The following is a 22364-nucleotide window of genomic DNA, read 5'->3' as shown; positions in this document are numbered from 1 at the left end:
TCACACTCTTTGAGCGGACGATAACTCAAGGAATGCCTGTTGTATTGAAATGAAACTTCGCCTATTGATTGGTAATGATAAGTAACAAAAGGCTAATGAATTTCAAGAGAATTGTCCTACCATTAAAAGTCGGGGCGCGCGGCGCCGTCGGCGGCACGACGAGTGTTTATGTAGCGCGCCCTCTTTTTTGTAGGGTAAATTATATTGTTTTAAGTTTCCTGGTAAAATTGTGTAAGTTCATTTAAGACATCAAGACAAATCCATAGGCGAAATTTCAATTCAACGCAAGGGCGGATCCGGGGGGGGGGGGGGGGCGCCAAAGGGGGCCATGGCCCCCCCCCCAAAAACGAAACCAATTTTTTTTTTTTTTATGTGACATCGCAATAAAGGCAGGCAATGAGTACACCACCATCTTTTCCTCAAAAAAACATTGGTTAAAGTGGTCAGAAATTGCCTCAGATCGCACCAAACCCCGAACCCCACGCCGTAATTTTTTTGACCCACTTTTTGGGGGGACCAAATTTTTTTTTGGCCCCCCCCCCCAAATTGTGTTCTGGATCCGCCCTTGATTCAACGCAACAGGTATTTCAGTCTTGCGTTATTGTGTCCGCGACGAGTATAATTATTGTTCGCACCTAATACACTGCATTGTTTTGCTTGTATTATTCTATTGTTTGACCATTTCTCTTGAACAGGCCTATATATCATGTCTAATCACCAGAAATAATTTCAGTTCGCTATATGAAGTAGTTCTCTAGAGTTAATGTTGGACAACGAGTAAGCTGTTTTTCTTCCAAAAGTTGGCTTTAATTCGGATTGTAGTTTCGCGCCAACCACACTCTATGTTTGGGGTTGTATTAAATGAACTGTTGCACATGTCCTGATGAAATTAAGTAGGTCTGTTTAAGACATCACGATTTACTCATAAGCAAACTTTCAATTTAATACAACTGGTATTTTTATAGGATTATTGTCCAGAAAACAAAAATGTTGTTTTTGTCCCATAAAAGTTGACTTTCGCTCGGATTGTATTTTTCGCGGTGAACACACTGGATTGTTCGGGTTATAATACTTTTATTGTTTGACAATTTCTCTCAACAATCAACAGACTTGTGTTCTATATCACAAACAAATAACCAGACCGAATTTTAACCTAATACATCAACATTTTCTCAAGTTATCGTTCGAAAAAGAGTGTATTGTTTCTTCCCAACAAAAGTTGACTTTCGTGGATTGTATTTTCCGCGCTTAACATTATTATTATTATTAGTTATTATTATTTATTCGACCAATATTACAAACACAGAGATGGGCCAGGGGCAGCAAAAGTAAAAAATACTGTGGTCCGCGGACCTGTTGCCCCACATCAAAGTGCTTTAAAATCAATAAACAAGAAATATATATAGAAATATGAAACACATACAAACAAAAGGAACAACACGTCATTAAACCATGTTATTAATCATCCTTAAATCAACTTTTATCCAGACTGATTCCTGCAGAAATGCGGCAGCAGGTTGGTGGAGAGAGGCAGGGCCCAGATCATAGAGAAGGTCACCCACCCAGCTATCACAGGCCCTGAACCAGTCAGGATAAGGAGGACTTCTGGAATTGGAGATCCTGGACTGGATTAGATTGATCCTACTCATGGCCTGGATTGACTGCCTTGAGTATGATAATGTGTGCAATTTAGGCTCTGTAGTAACTCTTTACTGACTTGTAGTGCAATTGGTATGGTTTGGGCCATTTACTGAAACCTTGTGCTCAATGTAATCCATGTAATTCTAAGTTAGGCCTAGAAAAAGAAGGAAAAAAATTCTTGCATTTCCTATTGCCAAATCCAACCTAGAAAATTGTTGTATTCAAAAAATGAAAAACAAAAGAATAACTGGTGCCGCCCCCACCCTAGTTTTTGTGGACAGTGTTTGAAATTGTTATTTCATATTTTTAAGTTGGTCGGCAGTGCGGTCTTGCTGCACTGCGCATGTGCAGGAAAGCCTGCAAACGGTGCAGCAGATGCAGATTGAACAGTTGGTTCACTACTAGTTCACACGTCAACTGTTAAAATGAGAAATAAAATTTTGTCTGGCTATACAAATTATGAGCAAAAAAGAAAAAGATTTTACCCACCTATTTTTTTTCAGGGTAACAGGAAACAATATTTATTTGTCTTGGCCTAATAAATGTTTACTATTCCTTTACTATAAGCAGTAGACAGTCATTGAATAATGCAAAGTTGGATTGGGCTGCATAAAACCCTTCGATTGAACACATCTTCAATATCTCTTACTTGGATGTAGAGTCTGAGAAGATGCAAAGCAGTGTTGTTTTTTCTACGACCTTTGACATCACCGTACCCTCTCCTGCCCATCCTTGGGTCAATTTTGGACCACTTTTATTTCAAGTGACTTGCATACCAATACCCTTGTATTCCGATATTTTCTGCAAATCCAATTTTTTTTAGTTGACAGAAATATCTTGAGTTGAATTTGGGTTGCTTTAATGCCTTAACAAAATACATGTAACTAGCCGTATCAGATTTCTGTTTAACCAAACATTTTGCATTCAACTGATTCAACAATTTGTCTCTATATCAGCTTTTATATTGGCAGAAAGCATTAAACATTTTGAGTTTTCCATTACAAAAAATAAATGTTTTTAACTTTTTACCAAAGCATCATTGTACTTATCGGTGTTAATGTGAAGATAACATTCTCCAGTCAAAAGAATTAAAATGATAAATGCTTTGAAAATTTCTTGAAAACTGTCGCTTCAGATTGCAGCTTGTATGAACCAACCCCCCCCCCCCACACACACACCCCTACATCCCCCCCCCCCCAAAAAAAAAAAATGGTCCAAATAATCTACTTGGACTTATTATTGAAAAGGATATTGAAAATGCAACGTGAAATTTTGAGTGTTTTTATTTCAAGTATATTCAAATTCAATGTGTGTTTTTGGAGAAAGCAAAATTTAAGGCAAAAGAAACAGAGTGGGACTTGAACCTGGGTCGCCAGATTAGGAGTCCTGCGCTGGTCCACAACAGCCTAACCGCGCTCATGTATTTATCAGGTTCTGCTTAATTATAACTGTAAGATAGGCTTATCATGGCTTTTCACGTTGACGCCCATACACGCTTAGACGTAACGCACAGTCTGATGATGCAAATCACTCGTTTGATTTTGGTTGTAGATGTTTGTGTCGATCTAAATTTGATTAGAAAAGGGTAAAGGGTGTTAACTTAACTAAAAATCGTGAAATTCCACGACATAAAACAGGTACAATCCGTGGTTTCAGTACGAAACACACGTGTTCAACGGATGCAGGGAAGCCCATTTCTTTTGTTAATTTCCTTTGTTGAATCTGGCGTTAACAATAAAATGTTTCCATTGAGGCGAAAGGATTAAACGCCGCGATCTTTTTTCACGCTTGAGTGCATCTGAATGGGGAATATTGAAGCGGAAAATCACGAAATACAGCGCTTAGACAGCGTTTTAGGCCACATAATGATACTTTTTGAAGAGGAAATTACATACTGAAAACAACTATAGTTTCAAAATGCAAAAATTCGCCGTATTTAAAAAGTCGAGGTAACATTTTTTGGAAAAATTTTGCCAAAACTTTCCTCTTTCCAACGTAGGTGGCGCTATATAATATGTCATTCTTGCTGCACCGTATCCAGCGCGCTAAGTTGGTTAGCGCATTAGGAAGAGCGTGTGTGTACGGCAGTTGGGAGGGTATTGGTCATGTTGGTGGTGGGGCTGGCTTGATTTTTATTTACATTTATGATTTTAAATCATAAATGTATACTAATCGCTGATTTATAGCCCTGTTCAAAAATGTTTCCCCAAGGACTCCCAATAAATATCTTTTGCGTGTTTCCCTCCCCCATCCAAGCCGGCACTCGCGACGCGACCCACGGGCTGCCATTATACAATTAATTAATTCAATTCAAATCTTATTCGTTAATGTAGTAAACCTCATACCTATTTTGTTGCAATAAAATGATGCTTTCCTTTCTATTCCCACCCCTGCAAATAAATAAATGCGTCCCCCTAGCTGCCTCTTGCTTCATGCCTTGGCCCTAGGCTAAATTATAAATAAGCCTGTGAATGCACGCCTGTTTTATTCTGCTAAAGTTGACTTTTATTCGGATTGCATTTTTTGTCGCCGACCTAACTATATTGTTTTGGTTGTAGACCGATTAAACTTATTCTTAACATTTCTTTATAAAAAGAATGTGATGCTCGGGCGGCTAGCGCGTGTACCGAGAAAGATAATTGTAAATTGCGCCACGGCGCTGTGCATGAACGGCACGTGCGAGAATGAAATATATATAGCGCCACCTACGTTGGAAAGAGGAAAGTTTTTGCAAAATTTTTCCAAATATTTTACCTCGACTTTTTAAATACGGCGAATTTTTGCATTTTGAAACTATAGTTGTATTCAGTATGCAATTTCCTCTGCAAAAAGTATCATAATGTGGCCTAAAACGCTGTCTAAGCACTGTATTTCGTGATTTTCCGCTTCAATATTCCCCATTCAGATGCACTCTAGCGTGAAAAAAGATCGCGGCGTTTAATCCTTTCGCCCCAATGGAAACATTTTATTGTTAACACCAGATTCAACAAAGGAAATTAACAAAAGAAATGGGCTTCCCTGCATCCGTTGAACACGTGTGTTTCATACTGAAACCAAGGATTGTACCAGTTTTATTTCATTGAATTTCAGGATTTTAGTTCAGTTTACACCCTTTACCCTTTTCCAATCAAATGTCGATCAACCCAAATAGCTACACCCAAAATCGAACGAGTGATTTACATCGTAAGACTGTGTGTTACGTCTAAGCGTGTATGGGCGTCAACGTGAAAAGCCACGGTAAGTCTACCTCACAGTTATAATTTAGCAGAACCATATTAACATTTGAGCACGTTGGTACCTTTGTGGACCGGCGTAGGACTCCCAATCCGGCGACCCAGGTTCGAGTCCCACCATGTTTACTTTTAGGTTTTTTTTTTGTCTTCCCAAAAATGATCTTTTAATGCTTTTTAAACATTCAATCAAATCAAACATGACAATTAAATAAGATGAATTTAGAGTATTTCCAGTGGATTTAGACATAAAAGGCGTCTGAAACATTCAAGCCATAAATTATACCAAATTAAATAGGCTTGTTATGGACATTAAGCCGTATCAACAGATTTTCTTAATCATGCTAACAATTTGTTGTTTTTGTTGTTCAGTTGAAGATCTCGGACGTCAATACAGAATTTCAATAAGTATTTCTCACTGAACCACCAATATTTCTATAACCTTTGAGTTGTTTTAACTTGATCCTATTGACCCATCCCAACTTTATCCCCTGTAAAATATATGGCACATTAGTTCATTTAAAACCAACACACACAAATGAAAACTTTCAAACTTTGGGGTAAACGTCCCTTTCGATTTTTTATTATTATTATATTGCATAGATCTATCAAAAGTTACTACCATTATAATTAATACCAGATATTAAGATGGGAAAATGTGCCTTTGGCCCCCTCTAGGAAAATCCTGGCGACGTACACACGGCTACATGGCATATATACGGGTTCATGGCTTCTGACTAGCACCCCTTGAGCATGGAGATTGACAAAATGGACGACCTCCAACATACCATGCACAAGGCTGGATAGCTCAGTCGGTTCAAACCTTGCTCCAGTAATTTTCTAATTTCTTCAACTTTTTAATTATCACTTGATTGCCAGGAACAGGACTCTGGAAAACTGAATTTCATTTTATCATACAAATGTTATTGTCACATATCCTTGTGCAATACAACAAATCATTGAATAAATGACAAAAAAATCTGGTTCAACGTTTTATAATTATAATTAGCTTCACTCTGAAAAAGTAAATTTCATTTTATCATATAATTTTGTTTCTGTGACACCCGTGTGCAGTAGAAGGAAATCATTTAATAAAAAAAATCATTAGTTCAACAAGCACTCGACTAATAAAATAATCTAATATAATCACTAATGAGCATAACTGACAGTCTAGTTCCAAACGGTAAACACATACAAGAGACAACTATCAGGCTAGTTTGTATACTTTTATGAATAGTGAATGCGTCAAAGAAAGCGATAGAAATTACTTTATTTACAATATCTTAAGAAAATATAGAAATTTAAGCAATGATTATTGATACATAAGGCATTCATTCCCTGATATAAAATGGTACAATTATCTTAATTTGCTTGCGTTCCTTAAAAATATATTGCTTATCCTTAATAAAAAATTGAAAAAAAAAATTAAACCAACAAAAGCAGAAATATTAAATGGATGTCTCTGTGAATGGCTGTTCTCCTCCTGCTAATTTTAAAATTGCTTGCCAAAACAGTCAAGGATTTGTAGAAAGCAATTTCCAGCTCGCTATATACACCATTTGTTGATGGAAAAATGTCTTGAAATGTTTTAAAGTGAAATCAGCAGCCTCTTCTTACACCTTTTTCTCAACGTTTTCTCATTTTCTCAACTTTTTTCAAATAATAGCTGCCCTAATTTACCACATCTAGTTAGTCCGCATTCTTTTTACAATCAGTTACACATCCGTGAACGGGTGGCGTAATTTTTATTCCTAGGAGGGTTAGGGGCAATGTCATGAATAATTCATGTTTATCCATGAGAACGGACAATGACATCAACAGCATTGTTGTTAGTTACTCAACTAGTTACAATACATTAAAGCATTTTAAAGAACAGTTGTCGTCGAGCTACCACACAGTAGCCTAGTGGATAGCGAGATGAGATATGGATACAAAGATCCCTGGTTCGAATCCACGTCGTCGCTGGTCATTTTCATCAGCTATTTTTCTTCTCCAAATTTATCACTGAGATAATTTTAAATTAAGGGGAAAATAGAACGAGAAGCTAAGTCTTGCAATGATTCAAAGGAAAAACTGAACTATTCATGACATTGCCCCTAACCCTCCTAGGGAAAAAAAATTACGCGAACGGGTGCAAGCCAGCTAGTCTGGTTCCCTGACCTGACAATTCCCAGATGTCTATAAACAGCAATGCTCCATGGTGCACCTCAGGGGGCTCTAGTTTTACTACACCACTTGGACAAGTCAATAGTTATAAAATATATATCACGGTCTGGACTTCTTAGACCCAAAGAAGGAATACAATATGACAAAGTTCAGTTCTGACTTTTAAGCACCCAATCAAAGTGTCTCTCACTTAATCCTTCACGAAACTGCCCTGGATTTTCAAAATATTGTACAAGTTAATGTTTTATAATCACCCTGAGAAGTATCATTAGAATGGTTTCACAAATTTGCAGATGAGGCATTTTCAACAAGTTAATGTTTTATAATCACCCTGAGAAGTATCATTAGAATGGTTTCACAAATTTGCAGATGAGGCATTTTCAACAAGTTAATGTTTTATAATCACCCTGAGAAGTATCATTAGAATGGTTTCACAAATTTGCAGATGAGGCATTTTCAAAGAATACTTTATAGTCCTCTATACAGGGTGGTGTAAAAAGGAGGAAACCACTTTTGACAGGAATTTTAACCTACTTACTTAACTTGGTTGAACTTTTTTTTTTAATAATGTAGTGAAATCTAGCTCTACAACCATACGTGGTGAAAAAAATCTTCAAAAAAAAATCTGCAAGAATAGTGTTAATATGGATACAAGTCACCAAAATCCCTGTTGTCCACGTGTAAAGTCTAGTGTAGTGTTTTTTGTCTTCAAATTATTATTCAGAGCTTAAATCTCTGGAGCTCAGTCAAGCGGATGGAATAAAGCCGTCCGTGGACAAACAGGTTTGGCACATGAAATGTTTAAACTACCGTATCTCAAAGACGAAATATGCATTTGCAATAATTTTTTTCGTCATCCATGTTTAAAGATCACTATTTTAATACCATTAAATTGAATTTTTGAAATATGCTCATCAAGTAGGTGAAAATTGCTGTCAAAAGTGGGTTTCCTTCTTTTTGCACCACCCTGTACACGGATCTTTACAGAATACTGTATATAAATCCTTTATATAAGAATCAAGCACGGTTGGAGGATCTCTGTAAGTACAACGCCACTATAAGAAACACTGGAATGCTGACAATCTGCTGATCAAGATACATCCCTTTTTGATTTCTCACGAAAATCACCCTCAAAAAAGGCCTCTGTAAAATCGTTGCTAGCATCTCAATTTATCAAAACTGAAAAATCGCCTCACGTGAAAGAAAAATATCGTGCCAAAAATTGACCTTTCACTTTCGAAAATCTAAAATACATGTGGACTAGTGGAACTCGGTGTACTCGTACTAAGATGAAAATTATGTCATTGGGTGAAAACTGAACCTTAAATATAGGCCTCAAATGTCCTTTCGGATATTCAATGTTTTTGAATAAACTTGAAGGGCTCATTAGCATTTACAAAAAAATCTCAATTGACCGCTGATAAGGACTGCATTCAAGCCAGCCCGACTAAATCTAGAACCCATCGGCTGAAGGTAGGTAAATCTTCTCATTGTTATACATTTTCATTCTAACCCAAGTACGCGATGTGAAAACAAACGTGAACGAACAAGGAGACCTAGGAACGAAAATGCCGGATGTGAAAGGTCGTAAGTAAAATTCATTTTTTTTTACCCATCTCCAAGTTATTTTTTAACATTTTTTTTTGACAAATATCGAGATAAAATTCCAACATGACTGTTTCTTGGGGTAATTACGGTTAGAAATCATTCTGTCAAAAATTATAGCAAGAGAAAGAGCAACCCAGTGTAAAATGTCCGAGGGTTGCGGAAGCTCGCCGCGTGACCTCTTATTTTCAGGCTCTATTGTCTTTGTGCATTTCTGTAATTTCCGCTGCTTTTTTTTTGTACAACCACTATACTGACCAATCAATTGTGATTCCCGATTCATTGCTCTGAGAATAATCATTCGCTCATATCTGCCAGGGTGCTGTCCAGAGCATCCAGTGCCATGTCCACGTGGTGTGGTTGGAATACCAACGCCGGTCGGTAACGGACTGACTGCGTGCCACACATCCCCATCAAAATACCTACAAGAACAAAATACTATTGCCATTAACCAATCATGATCACTTGGCATTAGTCTGATTATAAGTTCCCTTAAAGGGACATTTCATCCTGAAAAGCACCCAATTGGCTACAAAATGCATTTACGCGAAATTATATTTATTAGAAAGAGCACTTAAAAGTAGAACATAATAACTGTTTAATTTTGCAGATACTCCTAAGCCTTGGCCTTATAACCCCTTTGAGTTTCATTTAATTTCAGCCACGCATCACTGCACAATTATCAATTGAGCACAACAACATTTTTGGACACTGTGACCAAGTTGCATGCCTGAACCCTAACAGAACTCAACCCATCAAACCCCACAGCATGTTTTGTTGGAATCTGTCAGGATGGGTACAGTACCCCTAAACTGACAGTCTTTTACATTGGGTTGGGCACACCTCCAGAATCAAAGTCAGAAATATGTGTGTGCAGTTTCCCATTATGGTGTTGGAATTTGCCAGGATGGGTATGGTTCCTAGTAAATCATGCTAGGGAGTTAGTGCAGTTGCTAATGGCGTAAAAGAACAAAACAAGATCATTTGGCAAGTACAACATTGAAAAAAGCTTTGGACCTTTGTTTTTGATCTTGCGCACAATGGCCGCCGTTGTCTCAGGGTCTTTCCCATCAAACGCAGCAAACGTGCCCATGCCCCGGGCTTTAGATATCAACGCTGGGTATTTCTCCTGCAGGTCATAAAGTTTCAGAAAGTATACAAAGAGTTGTGAATAAAATAAGCACCATCCTGATCAGACTAAACACCGCAACAACAAAAAGTCCAAAAATGAGGCAGTTGGAAAATTTGCAAATTTAAAAGATTACGAGGGGAGAAATTAACCACACATTCCCGTAGTTGGCCCCTATCGGCTGCACAGTGCCCGAATAAAGCGCGGGTCATTCGAATAGCCCGCATGCTCCAATGCATACAAGCACCGTGTGAACGGTGCGATGGATATTCCCTGGCGTTCGTTTCGGGCAGTGAAGCATTTTTTTTAACAGGCCGCATTTTCCACTAGCATTACTTAATCTTTTATACATTTGCAACTTTTCAACTAGATCATTTTTCAAAATCGTTGTCAATTTTGGACGATTCACAGTCTTTGGTAGCAAACGGGGTATCAAAATGTAGTTAACAACATTTCTCAAAGGTCTACATAAATAACCATCATAAGACGATCAGATTCAAAATTGCGACCCCTTCAATGAGTGTGGACTTTGTTTATTTGCGGTGTTCAGTTATATAGCTATGGAACCTTTTCTTAGTCTTAACAAAAAACAACAACAAAAATCATTCCCCAAAAGACAAGCAGCCCTATTAGAATTTTCTCGGAACCAGAAAAGTGTTCTACTTATCTGACAGCCCACAGCTAACTACTGCACAGTCAAGAAATGAGCATGTAAAACTAAACACCACAAAGTGACTAAGGGAAACTGACTAGGTGGTAGAGCACCAGATTAGCAATCCGGTGGTCGCAGGTTCAAACCCCGCTCCAGTCAATTTCTTTGTTCAAATTTGCAAAACGATATATTAGCATGAAGCAATAGTAAAATGTCGCTAATGCGACAACAATGTTAAGGAAAGACTCCAATGTCAAGTAATATGGTTATTATACATCTTCCCCACAACTAAGCCCTCCCACCCCTTAAAAGTTTGTGTCGGAGGACGTGATAACACGCACTAGCAGTTTTTATACGCAGGCACGGCTGACAAGTTCAGACGTCAGGATTGCCTCGCCTCGTCCTCGGGTGACGTCTAAACATGCTATAATCCCTTGTGCCTTAAATTTTTGTACACACACACAAAGTCTGTGAAGTCTGCGATCTGGTACACGGTACCCTGCGGAGACATGTGCACAATAGGGAACAAAAGATTGTATACGTCTCCACAGGGCAATTTCTATAGATAAATACGTCTCCACAAGGTTATCACGAAATAGATACCGGTACATGGATTTTACTCAAAAACTAGGAATTTCCAAGGTGGGTTGATCGTCGCAAATTGAAGTATTTTATGTAAGGGATATTAAGTCCGAGTATCAGCCCAGGAAATTAACTCTGGTTAAAATAGGAGCATTTTGAAACTACACTTTCAAACTCGAAAACTTTAGTACACAAGAACAAAGAAAAAACTCTACAAGGATACAAATTCCAGTATGTGTGTGGAGGTAGACCGTGTGCTGATCTTGAATTGGCCGCTGTGCACGGCCTATTGTTCTACAATTTACGCTCCAGTGCACACCCCGGAGTATTGAGTTTTCGGCAAGAAATATCGTACAAAATCTGTTGAAATGACTCTTGCGAAGCAGTATTTGTGGCATTTAACTGTATATCAGAAGTTGGCTGTAAAATTTGGCCTTTTGCAAAAATCGAAATTTTTGGCAAAAAAATAATCCGGCGTGAAGTGGTTAAATAATAACATTTGACTTTGAATCTGTTTTGATTCAAAACTAGATGAACCAGCCAAACCGTCCAAAACAATATTTAAAAAAAAAATAAAAATAAAAAATTGATTGACCTGAAGACTGCGCAGTCCTTCCATCAAGACCTCCCCAGATTCTCTGGCCACGTCAAGCAGATTCTGCTTCTGGATGACGTCCAGGATAGCTCCTAGGATCAGCAATCTGGGAGGATCGCCCATCCAGGTGTTGAAGATTCGACCCGGCTGTCGACAACAAAGATGGAAAAAAAAAAGGGGGTCACAGAAAATGAAAGTCACACATCTTCTAGGGCTGGGACTGATACAAAGGTACCTGATACTTGACCCACAACGGCAGTTAAAGTTCATAGGATCATTTGATTTTTGTTCATTTTTTCCCCCGTTTGAAGCAACAAATTGCTCAAAATTGTAAGAAGGGTGCATAACAATTTACTTGATGAATTTTCAGTCGATAATATACCATAGATTGTGAGAAACCAAATAAAATATATATGCACAATTTTTGGGGTCTTGTTACTGGATTTCATATTCTAATGCACGTAAAAAAATGTGGCCGTAGGCACACTTTCTGAAACCACCTTCAATGGTTGTTTTCTTCCGAATGATAGCATTTGAGGCCGGGTAATTTGGTATTCGGTACCAGTCCTACACTGCTAATTTCAAAATATAATTAACAAATTCTTCCCTTTGCCAGCAGGTTCCAACGGAGAGTCTGTGGCGGGTTTAAATTAAAATTTGGTTATCTGAGGGGTGGTAATTACTGCTGGTTGGGATGCGCGCAGCAAGACAAATGTATCTTCCCGGTCTGATGTTTTCCTGTTAATTATGGGTCTGCAAGTAATTGACTGTTATGGTACAAATGTTAACTGTTAGCCGGCTCCAAAATTACCTGTGAAAGCACACTCCTAACATTTTCCAAAGAAAATGTTCTCCCCACCCCCAAGAAAACATGTCATTGACAGAAAGGTAGAGTGTTTTATTCAGAGATGCCACAGGGTCTGCTTGAAAAAAATAACGGAACTGGGTCTGCTTGAAAAAAAACCCCAGAACATCTGCTTGAAAAAACGGAATTTTAATTTTTTGTGAAAACAAAGTCCCTGTTGTCATCTTTCTCTTGTTTGTTTTATTTTTGCTTCTTTGGCCGTTAAGCCGTCAGTTCGTTCAATCACTTTGACTTTTTGTAATTCTTATTATATATTCTGCCTTCCCGAATTTCCAACGTATTTGACACGAAACATGCACAATTTTTGTATTCACATATACCACTGCAATTGGAAATCACCGATAATTGAAATGATAGACTTGATTTCCAGGCTGAATGCTCTGTGTGCTGAGCACACAACACGCCTGCACGCGGTGAAGCATGTGCGAGGCGCCGTTGAATACTGCAAGTAGGTTGGCCTCCTATTTGGCATGCAGGCTCGGTAACAACAAAGCCTTGTTTTTAAGACTACTTCAACGAACAAAGCAACGTTGTGCCGTGCATACGCTTAAATGTACACAACTCAAGAGCGCTAATGAGGTAAAAAAAAATTTCTCTTTTTTTTCCAGTTTAGTTTGACGGCCCAAAAAAACCCCAGAATTTTGTGAGATTAAAAAAATCAAAAAGGAATTCCGGCTAAAACCGTAAAAGTGGCATCTCTGTTTATCAAGAAGGGATTTTTTTTCTGTGGTGGCCACACAAGATAGCTTTGATGGGACCTGGATTGCTGACGATTGCATTAAATTTGCACCCATATATGGCGGCTGTTGAAGACAAAGATTTTGATGCGAGCTCACATTTTGAACTCTGTCTCAGAGGGTGAGTGGGCCATTTTAAACAATGGTTGGAATCGAACCCGAAAATTTGAAAAAATCAGTCCAAGTATTAAACAAGGCTATGCAGTGCTGGGTTTGGATGCAACTTTTGGAAGAGCTAGCCAAAGCAACTGAACCATTAATACAATGGCAGGGTTCGAACCCTGAAGCCTTGGCAAAACAGATGAGTCAAGCACTGTATCAATGGGTGGCATGGGTGGCACAGTGCGTAAAGCACTTGCCTCTCACCGCTCTGGCCCCTGATTGATTCCCGGCTCAGGTCGTATGGGAGTGGAGCTGTTCGTATCGTTGATTCTCTCCTGTGCCACCAGGGTATTCCTCCGGGTTCTCCGGTTTTCCTCCCTCCGCAAAAATCAACCGTTTTGATCTGGCCGTGCTTCAAGGTAAGACACGGGTGGTACGGTGGCTGCCTGAGGTGTCTTTACATGCCTCCGGCTTGACCCCGTTGTAGCTGCGTCCTTCGTAAATCAGCTTCTGCTGCATGTAACGACGATGAGCCCCCCACATTTATTTATTCATTATTCACCAAAATGATAGGTTCAAACCAACACTTGAAGAGTTCCACTGAATGTCAGTCTAATTTTGCTAACTTTTTTTCTGGGTTTGAACCTACCATTTGAAGAAATCTTGCAGAGTGAGCAATGATGGGATTCTGATCCCCGTTTAGGGTTCCGAGCACTTTATGAAAACAAATCTCCCCAAGTTTCCCTGATATTTCCCTTTATAAATTTTCCTGAATTCTATGAGAAATATTTTAACTTTCACAAGGTTGTTGGGAAGTCAAAGGTGGTATAGCACAGCCAATTGTTATTGTCTGTAGAGGTGTGTAATATTAACACTGCATAAAAACAGTGAAACACTAAAAAGTCACCATAACTAGTCGGTCAGTGGACACAACTCGGACATATGGCACAAGACGCACATACGCCAAACTGGTGAAAACCTGGCCCTTCTGGGTCACTGTCAAGTTCCCTGAGTTTATAAACTAAGCAAGGTCACTTCTAAAAGACAGGCGACTAAAATGTTTGTCATTCAGATTGTGTTGTTTGGAGCATGGGTACAGTCCACAAAATAGGAACAAAATAGTCCATGGATTTCTGAAATATTCTATGTCCCACAAAATAGGAACAAAATAGTTCATGGATTTCTGAAATATTCTAATCCCACAAAATAAAAAAAAAATAGCCTGTGGAACTCATGAATTTCGAAGTCTCCAAAAACAGTCAAAAAATAGAATGCACTTTGAAATATAGAGATAAAATAGTGAATATGTACGTACGTATTCTGATGTGATAGGAATAAAATATATTTGTTACCTATTTTCTAGGAGAAAATAGGTAAAAACCTATTGTAAATAGGAATAAAATAGGATTCTGCTGGAGAAATTCTACGAGGGTTACCCTGATTTTTGGTGTTTTCTCCAAAAGTTTTCCCCGACTGGACAAAAATGGTTTTCCCTGATTTCTACAGTGGCCGGAAAGCCTGCCATTTGGAAGACTAGTCTCCACTACAAGTTATTCGGACCCGGTGTCCCAAGTCTCACCTGAGCCACGGAGAACTTATCCTGGAAGTAGTATCCGCCAGTCTGCATCTTCTTGCTGAAGACCAGGAAGTCGGGAGGTTCGGGCAGATTCCACGAATCGCTGGCCCAGAAATGTCCCGTGGTGCAACAGCCAGTCTGAACCTCGTCGACAATGAAGACCGTGCCAAACTGAGGAACGACACGGAGGGAACCAAAACAAATTCAAAATGTTGTAGTGTTTAACAAAACAGGTTTTGTCAAATAAGGCGCTCAATACCCCAGAACTGGAAAGTTCAAGAATAAAGGTGAACGGTCTCCACCTTGCACCCGTCCACACATACTTGTTCCATAGTTGTGGGGACTACACACAAGTTTTCCAATGGTACTATGGGGACCGAAGACACTGGGGACAGCAGAAAGTCCCCACAACTCGGTCCTAATTTGCCTAACAATAAAAAACTTCCCAATAACGTTGTGACGGCCCACCTACCAAAGCTTGTGTGTGTAGTGTGAGATGGGTAATCGTGACGTTTTTAAGGCCAAACTAGTTTGGAAATTGATTCTCAAAGTCAGACTAATCCATTAATTACAAGTAAAATCAAAACATTTAAATCACCTGATATTTTTTCTTTATAGGCCTTAATTTTTCAGAGACAATACAATACAATACAGTACAATACAACTTTATTATCCCATTGCGGGAAATTCCATGGCCTTTTTACACGTTATTTGGTTTAAAACATATAAAAAGCATGAATGTCAAAACTACACAAATACAATAATACATATATCAATACAATAAATAAAAAAAAAAAAAATTAAGTTATACCATCTGTCCGTAGGCAAGTAAGATATGTCAATTTACTGTGTACCTGTACTGTGAGAATAGAAGGTTTGCATGGTGGAAAGATACTAAAACAAGATAAGTCTGCGGTAGCACCACGTGAACAAATCTCCCCCGTGAGCTCGTGTGGCTCTGAAAAGAACCGGAGGGACCCAACACCCCGAACAGCATGCTCCGCCCAAATGACAGTGGAACCAAGTAGTGAGCAGTCTTACATGCATATATTTTGGTATAAGATGCGCAGGTCTGGAACACACAGTGTGGCATTTGAGCAGTGCGTGTGTTGTCGCCTGTGTGCGTTGTGGGCGGGGTTTAACAGATGGGTGTATTCACTGACCTGTTTACAGATCTGCTGCAGCTGCTGGAAGAAGTACGGGCTTGCGTGATGGTCTCCCCCCTCTGATTGGATGGGCTCAACGATCATAGCTGCCACATCACGGCCCCCTGCCTGACCTTTCTCCATAATTTCTGCCACCTGGAAGAAAAAAAATGAAGTGCCTCTATGATTTGCTTCATATCCTATCCCTAAGGTCTGGATAGAATCACGGATCCTGCACACAAGGATTAACGACTCGGCCCAACTCCTGGTTAGACGCGTGATAACGGCCCGTACTGGTGGCAAATACCATGAATACTTTTTAACAAAGACCACTGCGCGCGGTGGCTGTCAGATTTGCAAGGCTCTGCGCCCGATCTGGTGTCGAAGTCTGTCAAGCCAGCGAATTATATTTTTGAATATTCATGAGTCTACGTTTTTGGTCTTTATTATTGAATTCTGATAAGTGATAACTACATAACCATGGTAATGCCGAGCACAATATCTTTAGCTTTAAGATGAACAATGAAATGTCGCTTTTGTTTCATCGGTTCGGCATCTTATCTCTCTAAAACTTTTAAATAAAAGCGTAATTAAAAACGAAATTTGGGTAAACGGTGTTCTACTCGAAATTTGACGTTTATTTCTCGGGTAAATACTTCATCTATGATGACAAAAACTGCACAATACCATCTGTTATATCCTGAAGTGTTTATTTTTAAACAATTTTGGAACAATTAAATCTTAAATAAGGAGTAGTTTTGCTTACAGTTTTATGAATGTAGTTGCTTTGTTTTATCACCCCCTTTTTAGCTCTGTTTATTCATAATCCCTGTGTGGTTTGCCCAGGAATGTGAGGCACTGGCCAACATCCTGTGGTTTAGCTTTCTTCAGTTCAGTTTTGATATTAGCCACCAACAAGAGCACACACATGTTGTAAAGTCTTGTAATTTAAAGAAAGTTTTACAGCGCTGGCTGCGCTTTGCTGCCATGCGGCCACTGATGAGGAATAAAAACAGTATATTTTCCATCTAAACTTGAAGATCCTGTGTTCCCCCTGTCACAAGCGTCGTAGACAGGATCAAGTTTTACTGTTTTTCAGTGGCTAGCTGGCACTGTGGCCAGCGCTGCAGTGATGGAGAAATGTCAGGGACATGATCATTGATAAAGCACCGTCGAGACTTTCATGAAACATGGGGACCACTGCAGAGAGAAACCAAGTGCTGGAAGTGGAAGAGAGGCAGAAATTCATCATCATGATTGAGGAAGAGATGCAGCAGAAAGCTGGATGGAGAGCGACGCCCAGCGCAGTGGGGACAAGTGTGGATGTCTGGAACCATCTACACGGAGGGTGCATTGAAGCTGAACCAGCCCGTCAAGGGATTCAGCTTTTGCAGCCGTGTAGCTTGGGTCTACCTGAGAAGTAGTTCGGGGCCCAGACATCGCCATGTGATGCAGCTTGCGTCATCCTGCCCCCATTGTTTGGACAGCAACCTGGCTCAGAACGTCGATGGAGAGATGGCTGGAGTGTGGAGTTCTAAGCACAACTGCAGCAAGCGGTGATCGAGGCAGCTAGGTACGGTTAGTGTTGGGAACCATCTACATGGGGGTGCACCTAAAGGTTGAACTGACCCGTCAAGGGATCAACTTTTGCAGTCATGTAGCTGGGTCTACCTGAGAAGTAGTTCGGGGCCCCAACATCTACTCTGGTTAACTGTCTCCAAAATTCCCTCCTTGGGAAGCTGAAGTTACTTCACTGATACCCGCCATAAAGAGAGAGAACTGAGAGGTGCGCTGTTTATGTTACCCATCTTGATGTTTGCTGCTATATATATACCCCCTGTTTCTGATGCATGATCCAGCCCAGTCTTCAACATAGCCCAGGACACTCACAAGCAGTGGAGACCCCATCCCCATCACCCATGGAGGAACCCCATCACCGTCGTTTTCCCCAGTCTTCAACACAGCCCAGGACTCCGACAAGCAGTGGAGACCCCATCCCCATGATATGAGAGTACATGAGTAACCCCACCCCCATCACCGTCGTTTTCCCCAGTCTTCAACACAACCCCGGACTCTGACAAGCAGTGGAGACCCCATCCCCCATGAGTACATCATGTGTAGCCGCCATCCCTTCACAGTCAACCCATCCTCCCAATACACCCAGGACCTGGACAAGCAGTGGAGACACCGTCCCACATGAACACTGAACATTTCAACTCCGCCCTTCATAATGCAGGAAAAATAAACTGGACTGTACTCCCATCATGTGCCCATAGTTATAGTTTTTCAACATAACATCAATTTTGCAAATTGGGTTTATCTTGCTTTCGTTTTCTTATTTTGTATTATGTTAGCTAGTTTGTAGTTTCATCAAGTAATTGAATAATATTTAGTTTTTAGTTTACTTCATCCTTTCTGATTGGTATTTAGACACATTTATCCTCAGAAAAAAATAATTTTCACACGTGTTGTTGGTGTGGAACCCAACAATTTAGCAGTGGAGAAATGTAACCGGTGAAATATTTGAAGCATATTTCAACCATATATTTTGTGGCACCTTTACTTTTCCTATCTCTTTTGAAAGTTTTATTAATGTTTTGTAACCCATTAGTCGGCACATGGAATTGCTTTTCCACAAGTTTTGAATTGGTTTCATGTTTATGCATTTTCCAAGTATTAAAATTATTATTATCTACATTGTTTTATGTACATGTTATATTTTTGTTCATTTATTAAGAACCACCATGAGAAAAGCTGTCCTTTGGCCCTGGGTGGGTCGGCCACACATTCCACATGTCCAAGTTTCTGGAAAAGTAATTACCTCCAGGCAGGAGGCCTGACTACATGTACCTTATTATTATTCATTAGACTCTAGCTTTTCTACACTAGTTACTTTGTTTTATCACCCCCTTTTTAGCTCTGTTTATTCATAATCCCTGTGTGGTTTGCCCAGGAATGTGAGGCACTGGCCAACATCCTGTGGTTTAGCTTTCTTCAGTTCAGTTTTGAAATTAGCCACCAACAAGAGCACACACATGTTGTAAAGTCTTGTAATTTAAAGAAAGTTTTACAGAGCTGGCTGCGCTTTGCTGCCATGCGGCCACTGATGAGGAATAAAAACAGTATATTTTCCATCTAAACTTGAAGATCCTGTGTTCCCCCTGTCACATGAATATTTCCGTTTTAGATGTCTTGCAAAAACCCAACACAATAGGACACCTGGAAAATTCGCGATTAGGCGCCAACGGGTATTAATGCCCGTTATCACGCGTCTTACCAATTAAGGCAAGTCCGCTCAGTGCATTTTGTACTAGAGCTCAGAACAGTCGTTTATCCTGGTGTCTAGGATCTGTGGTAGAAGCAATGTTGAAATGAATCCTGCAAAACTGGTCCAAAAATATAAAGACTCCCAATACAATACAATACAACAGACAGGCATATTAAGCAGGTTTACACTTCTCCGGTTCATAAATGATAATATTGGGCGGCTTTTCCCACACACATGTATATTTTGAGGGAGGGGAGAGAATGCAGGTGGACATAAGCCATTTGGTTAGTGTCAATTTCTAACAGTTAGACCAAGCTACCTTGGTCACCTGACCAGGCTACCTCGGTCACCTGACCAAGCTACCTCGGTCACCTGACCAAGCTACCTCGGTCACCTGACCAGGCTACCTCGGTCACCTGACCAAAAATCATGATCTAATTGGTCAATTCGCACTGTGTAACTGCATTGTGACATCGGATTCAGAATCTAAATTAAGAACAATTACACAAAAGGTAAGTGTTCTTTCGGCAAAACGAAAACAAGTCAGATGGGGATGCATGTGTATTGTCTCATTTTGCTGAAAGAACACACACCTTTTTTTGTGATCCGCGGACAGAACTTTAAAACGGTGGTTGTATTTCGAATTCCGTAACTTTAGAAGTACATGAGTGATTTGAATGATTCTTGTACTAAAAGAAAGCTTATGAATAGGGCTTTCATATCCTAGATTTTGAAAGTGCTACATACAGAACTTTATTAAGAAAATGGTCCCGTCATTTGGGTTTCTTTTTTTATTACTCACCCTGTATGTTGGCAGTTTTTCAACTTGTCAAATAACTTTGTTCAAAGGGTGCTATAATTATACTATAATTATCAGAAGCCAAAAACCCATATATGCCATGTAGACAGGGATCACACTCAAAGTCACGAAATATCAAACAGAGATCACTCAGAGAGGATACAGAGTTCTAGAGGTAGCAGGTTGAACCTCAATTTCTTTGGTCCAATGTTATTATAATTGCAACCAAGAAAAAAAGTAATTTTCTTTCGGCAAAACGAAAACAAGTCAGATGGGGATGCATGTGTATTGTCTCATTTTGCTGAAAGAACACACACCTTTTTCTGTGATCCGCGGACAGAACTTCAAAACGGTGGTTGTGTTTCAAATTCCGTAACTTGAAAAGTACAGGAGTGATTTAAATGATTCTTGAACTAAAAGAAAGCTTATGAATTGGGCTTTCATATCCTAGATTTTGAAAGTGCTACATACAGAACTTTATTACGAAAATGGTTTAGCCTCTGAAGAAGAACTTGCTAAGTTCGCAACGTCAGGCCACATTAATTTTTAGATTTATAATTGCAACCAGTCAGTTTCCCTTGGTTTGTCTGATTATTTGATTCCAAAAATATTTCAGTTTTGCCAATACTATATTTGCTTCATCCCTCCAATGGTTAGTCTATGGAATAAAAGCTTGCGCGGCAAGCTTCTATATGTGTTCAGATTATGCAAATCAACACTGTGTGTTTACCCCCAGATTCGGACCATTTAGCGGGCACCTTCTATCGTGTCTTCGGTATTAACCTAATGTTGTACGGATAAAAAAAATGCCAGCTATTGACCAATCAACAGCTTTGGCCCTGTTTTTGCTCCAAATGACGTCAGAACTTCTTAAGGCGGCACTGATTGGCTGACGTGTGAGGGTCGCAAAAATGTGCATGCTAAAATACATCACACATTGTCATGTGGCTCTGCACACGTAAACATATACAGGGTGAGTCAAAAAAAGCGAAACCCAAATGTCGGGACTCTTGTTTTAGTGAAGTTCTGCATGTAGTTCTTTGAAAATCTAGGATATGAAAGCCCAATTCATTAAATTTTAAACACAATACCGTTTTAAAGTTCTGTCCACGGATCACCAAAAAAGGTGTGCGTTCTTTCAGCAAAACAAAAACAATTCACACACATCCCTATGTGACTTGTTTTTGCTGAAAGAACAATACCTTCTTGTGATCCGTGGACAGAACTTCAAAACGGTGGTCGTGTTTAAAAGTCCGTAACTTGAAAAGTACATGAGTGATTTGAATGATTCTTGTACTAAAAGAAAGCCTATGAATTGGACTTTCGTATCCTAGATTTTGAAAGGGCTACATGCAGAACTTCACTAAAACAATGGTCCCGACATTTGGGTTTCGCTTTTTTTTGACTCGCCCTATATTCCTCAGAGTCAGACTACTAATGGACAGGGTCAAACATGGACATAGACCTACCGCTTTGAGACACCTTTCTTCCTCAGCTTTATTCTCGGTCGTGTACTCCTCCAAGGGGTACTTCAGCCTTGGGAAGGGGGCCACCGGCCAGTTATTCATAGTGGGGATGTCCACACGGAACATCGGCTTGGAATGGGTCAGAGTCAGGCAGCCTGGTCAACAGAGATAGGTCATTAGCACATGTGATACATTGTATTACATTGTACAGGGTGGTTAAAAAAAAAGGACACCCACTTTTGACAGCAATTATCACCTACTTAATGAACTTATTTTAAACATTTTTTTTACATAGTAGTAAAGTATAGGTCTTTAACCATGCATGGTGAAAAAAGCTTAGTAAAAGTCACAAAAAAAGTGATATTATGCTAATTTGAATACAAGTCACCAAAATCAGTCTTGTCCACGGGTTATTCTATGTGAATTGGACGTTTTTGTAGTTCATAAAAATTAAAGAACCTTCACACCAAAATATATTTTGCCCCAGTAACTTTTGTTGAAGCTGTCCAATTATTATTCATGTCAGTGTTAAGATCATCTACTCAATGAGCTGTCAGCTTAAGTTCATTGTTGCATAACACAACAATCAATGTCATGCCCTTTCAAATAAAGCTCCGGTAGCTGAGCTCAGTCAAGCGAAGGGAATGTATACCTCCGTGGACAAACAGGTTTCACTCATGAAATGTTCAAATTAGCATAGCTCAACGACAAAATGTGCAAATGCAACGATTTTTTTGTCACATTTGCTTAAAGGCCAGTACTTTAATAGCTACTAATCGAAAGTTAAAAATAATTTTTAAAAATAG

At 39.5% G+C, this 22364-nt stretch overlaps 1 protein-coding gene across 2 annotated transcripts in view; it reads right to left on the bottom strand.

Annotated features, from left to right (window-relative positions):
• Positions 1-8675: 8675 nt before the first annotated feature.
• The window catches only part of LOC119735090 (4-aminobutyrate aminotransferase, mitochondrial-like), a 33811-nt gene continuing 20122 nt past the window's right edge, over positions 8676-22364 (bottom strand). The window contains exons 10-15 of one of the 2 annotated variants that reach the window (XM_038208786.1): positions 21562-21713; positions 16044-16181; positions 14884-15051; positions 11601-11747; positions 9660-9771; positions 8676-9064 (exon numbers count right to left, since the gene is read on the bottom strand). In XM_038208786.1, the coding sequence (XP_038064714.1) occupies positions 8940-9064; positions 9660-9771; positions 11601-11747; positions 14884-15051; positions 16044-16181; positions 21562-21713 (842 nt within the window). In that variant the 3' untranslated portion in view covers positions 8676-8939. Of the gene's footprint in view, positions 9065-9659; positions 9772-11600; positions 11748-13561; positions 13818-14883; positions 15052-16043; positions 16182-21561; positions 21714-22364 lie in introns of those variants that run through there. The other variant, XM_038208787.1, reaches the window with a different exon arrangement.

This window comes from Patiria miniata, unplaced genomic scaffold (genome assembly GCF_015706575.1).
Source record: "Patiria miniata isolate m_02_andy unplaced genomic scaffold, ASM1570657v1 HiC_scaffold_28, whole genome shotgun sequence".
Taxonomy (NCBI): Eukaryota; Metazoa; Echinodermata; class Asteroidea; order Valvatida; family Asterinidae; genus Patiria; species Patiria miniata.
This window is presented reverse-complemented; position numbering and strand designations above follow the sequence as displayed.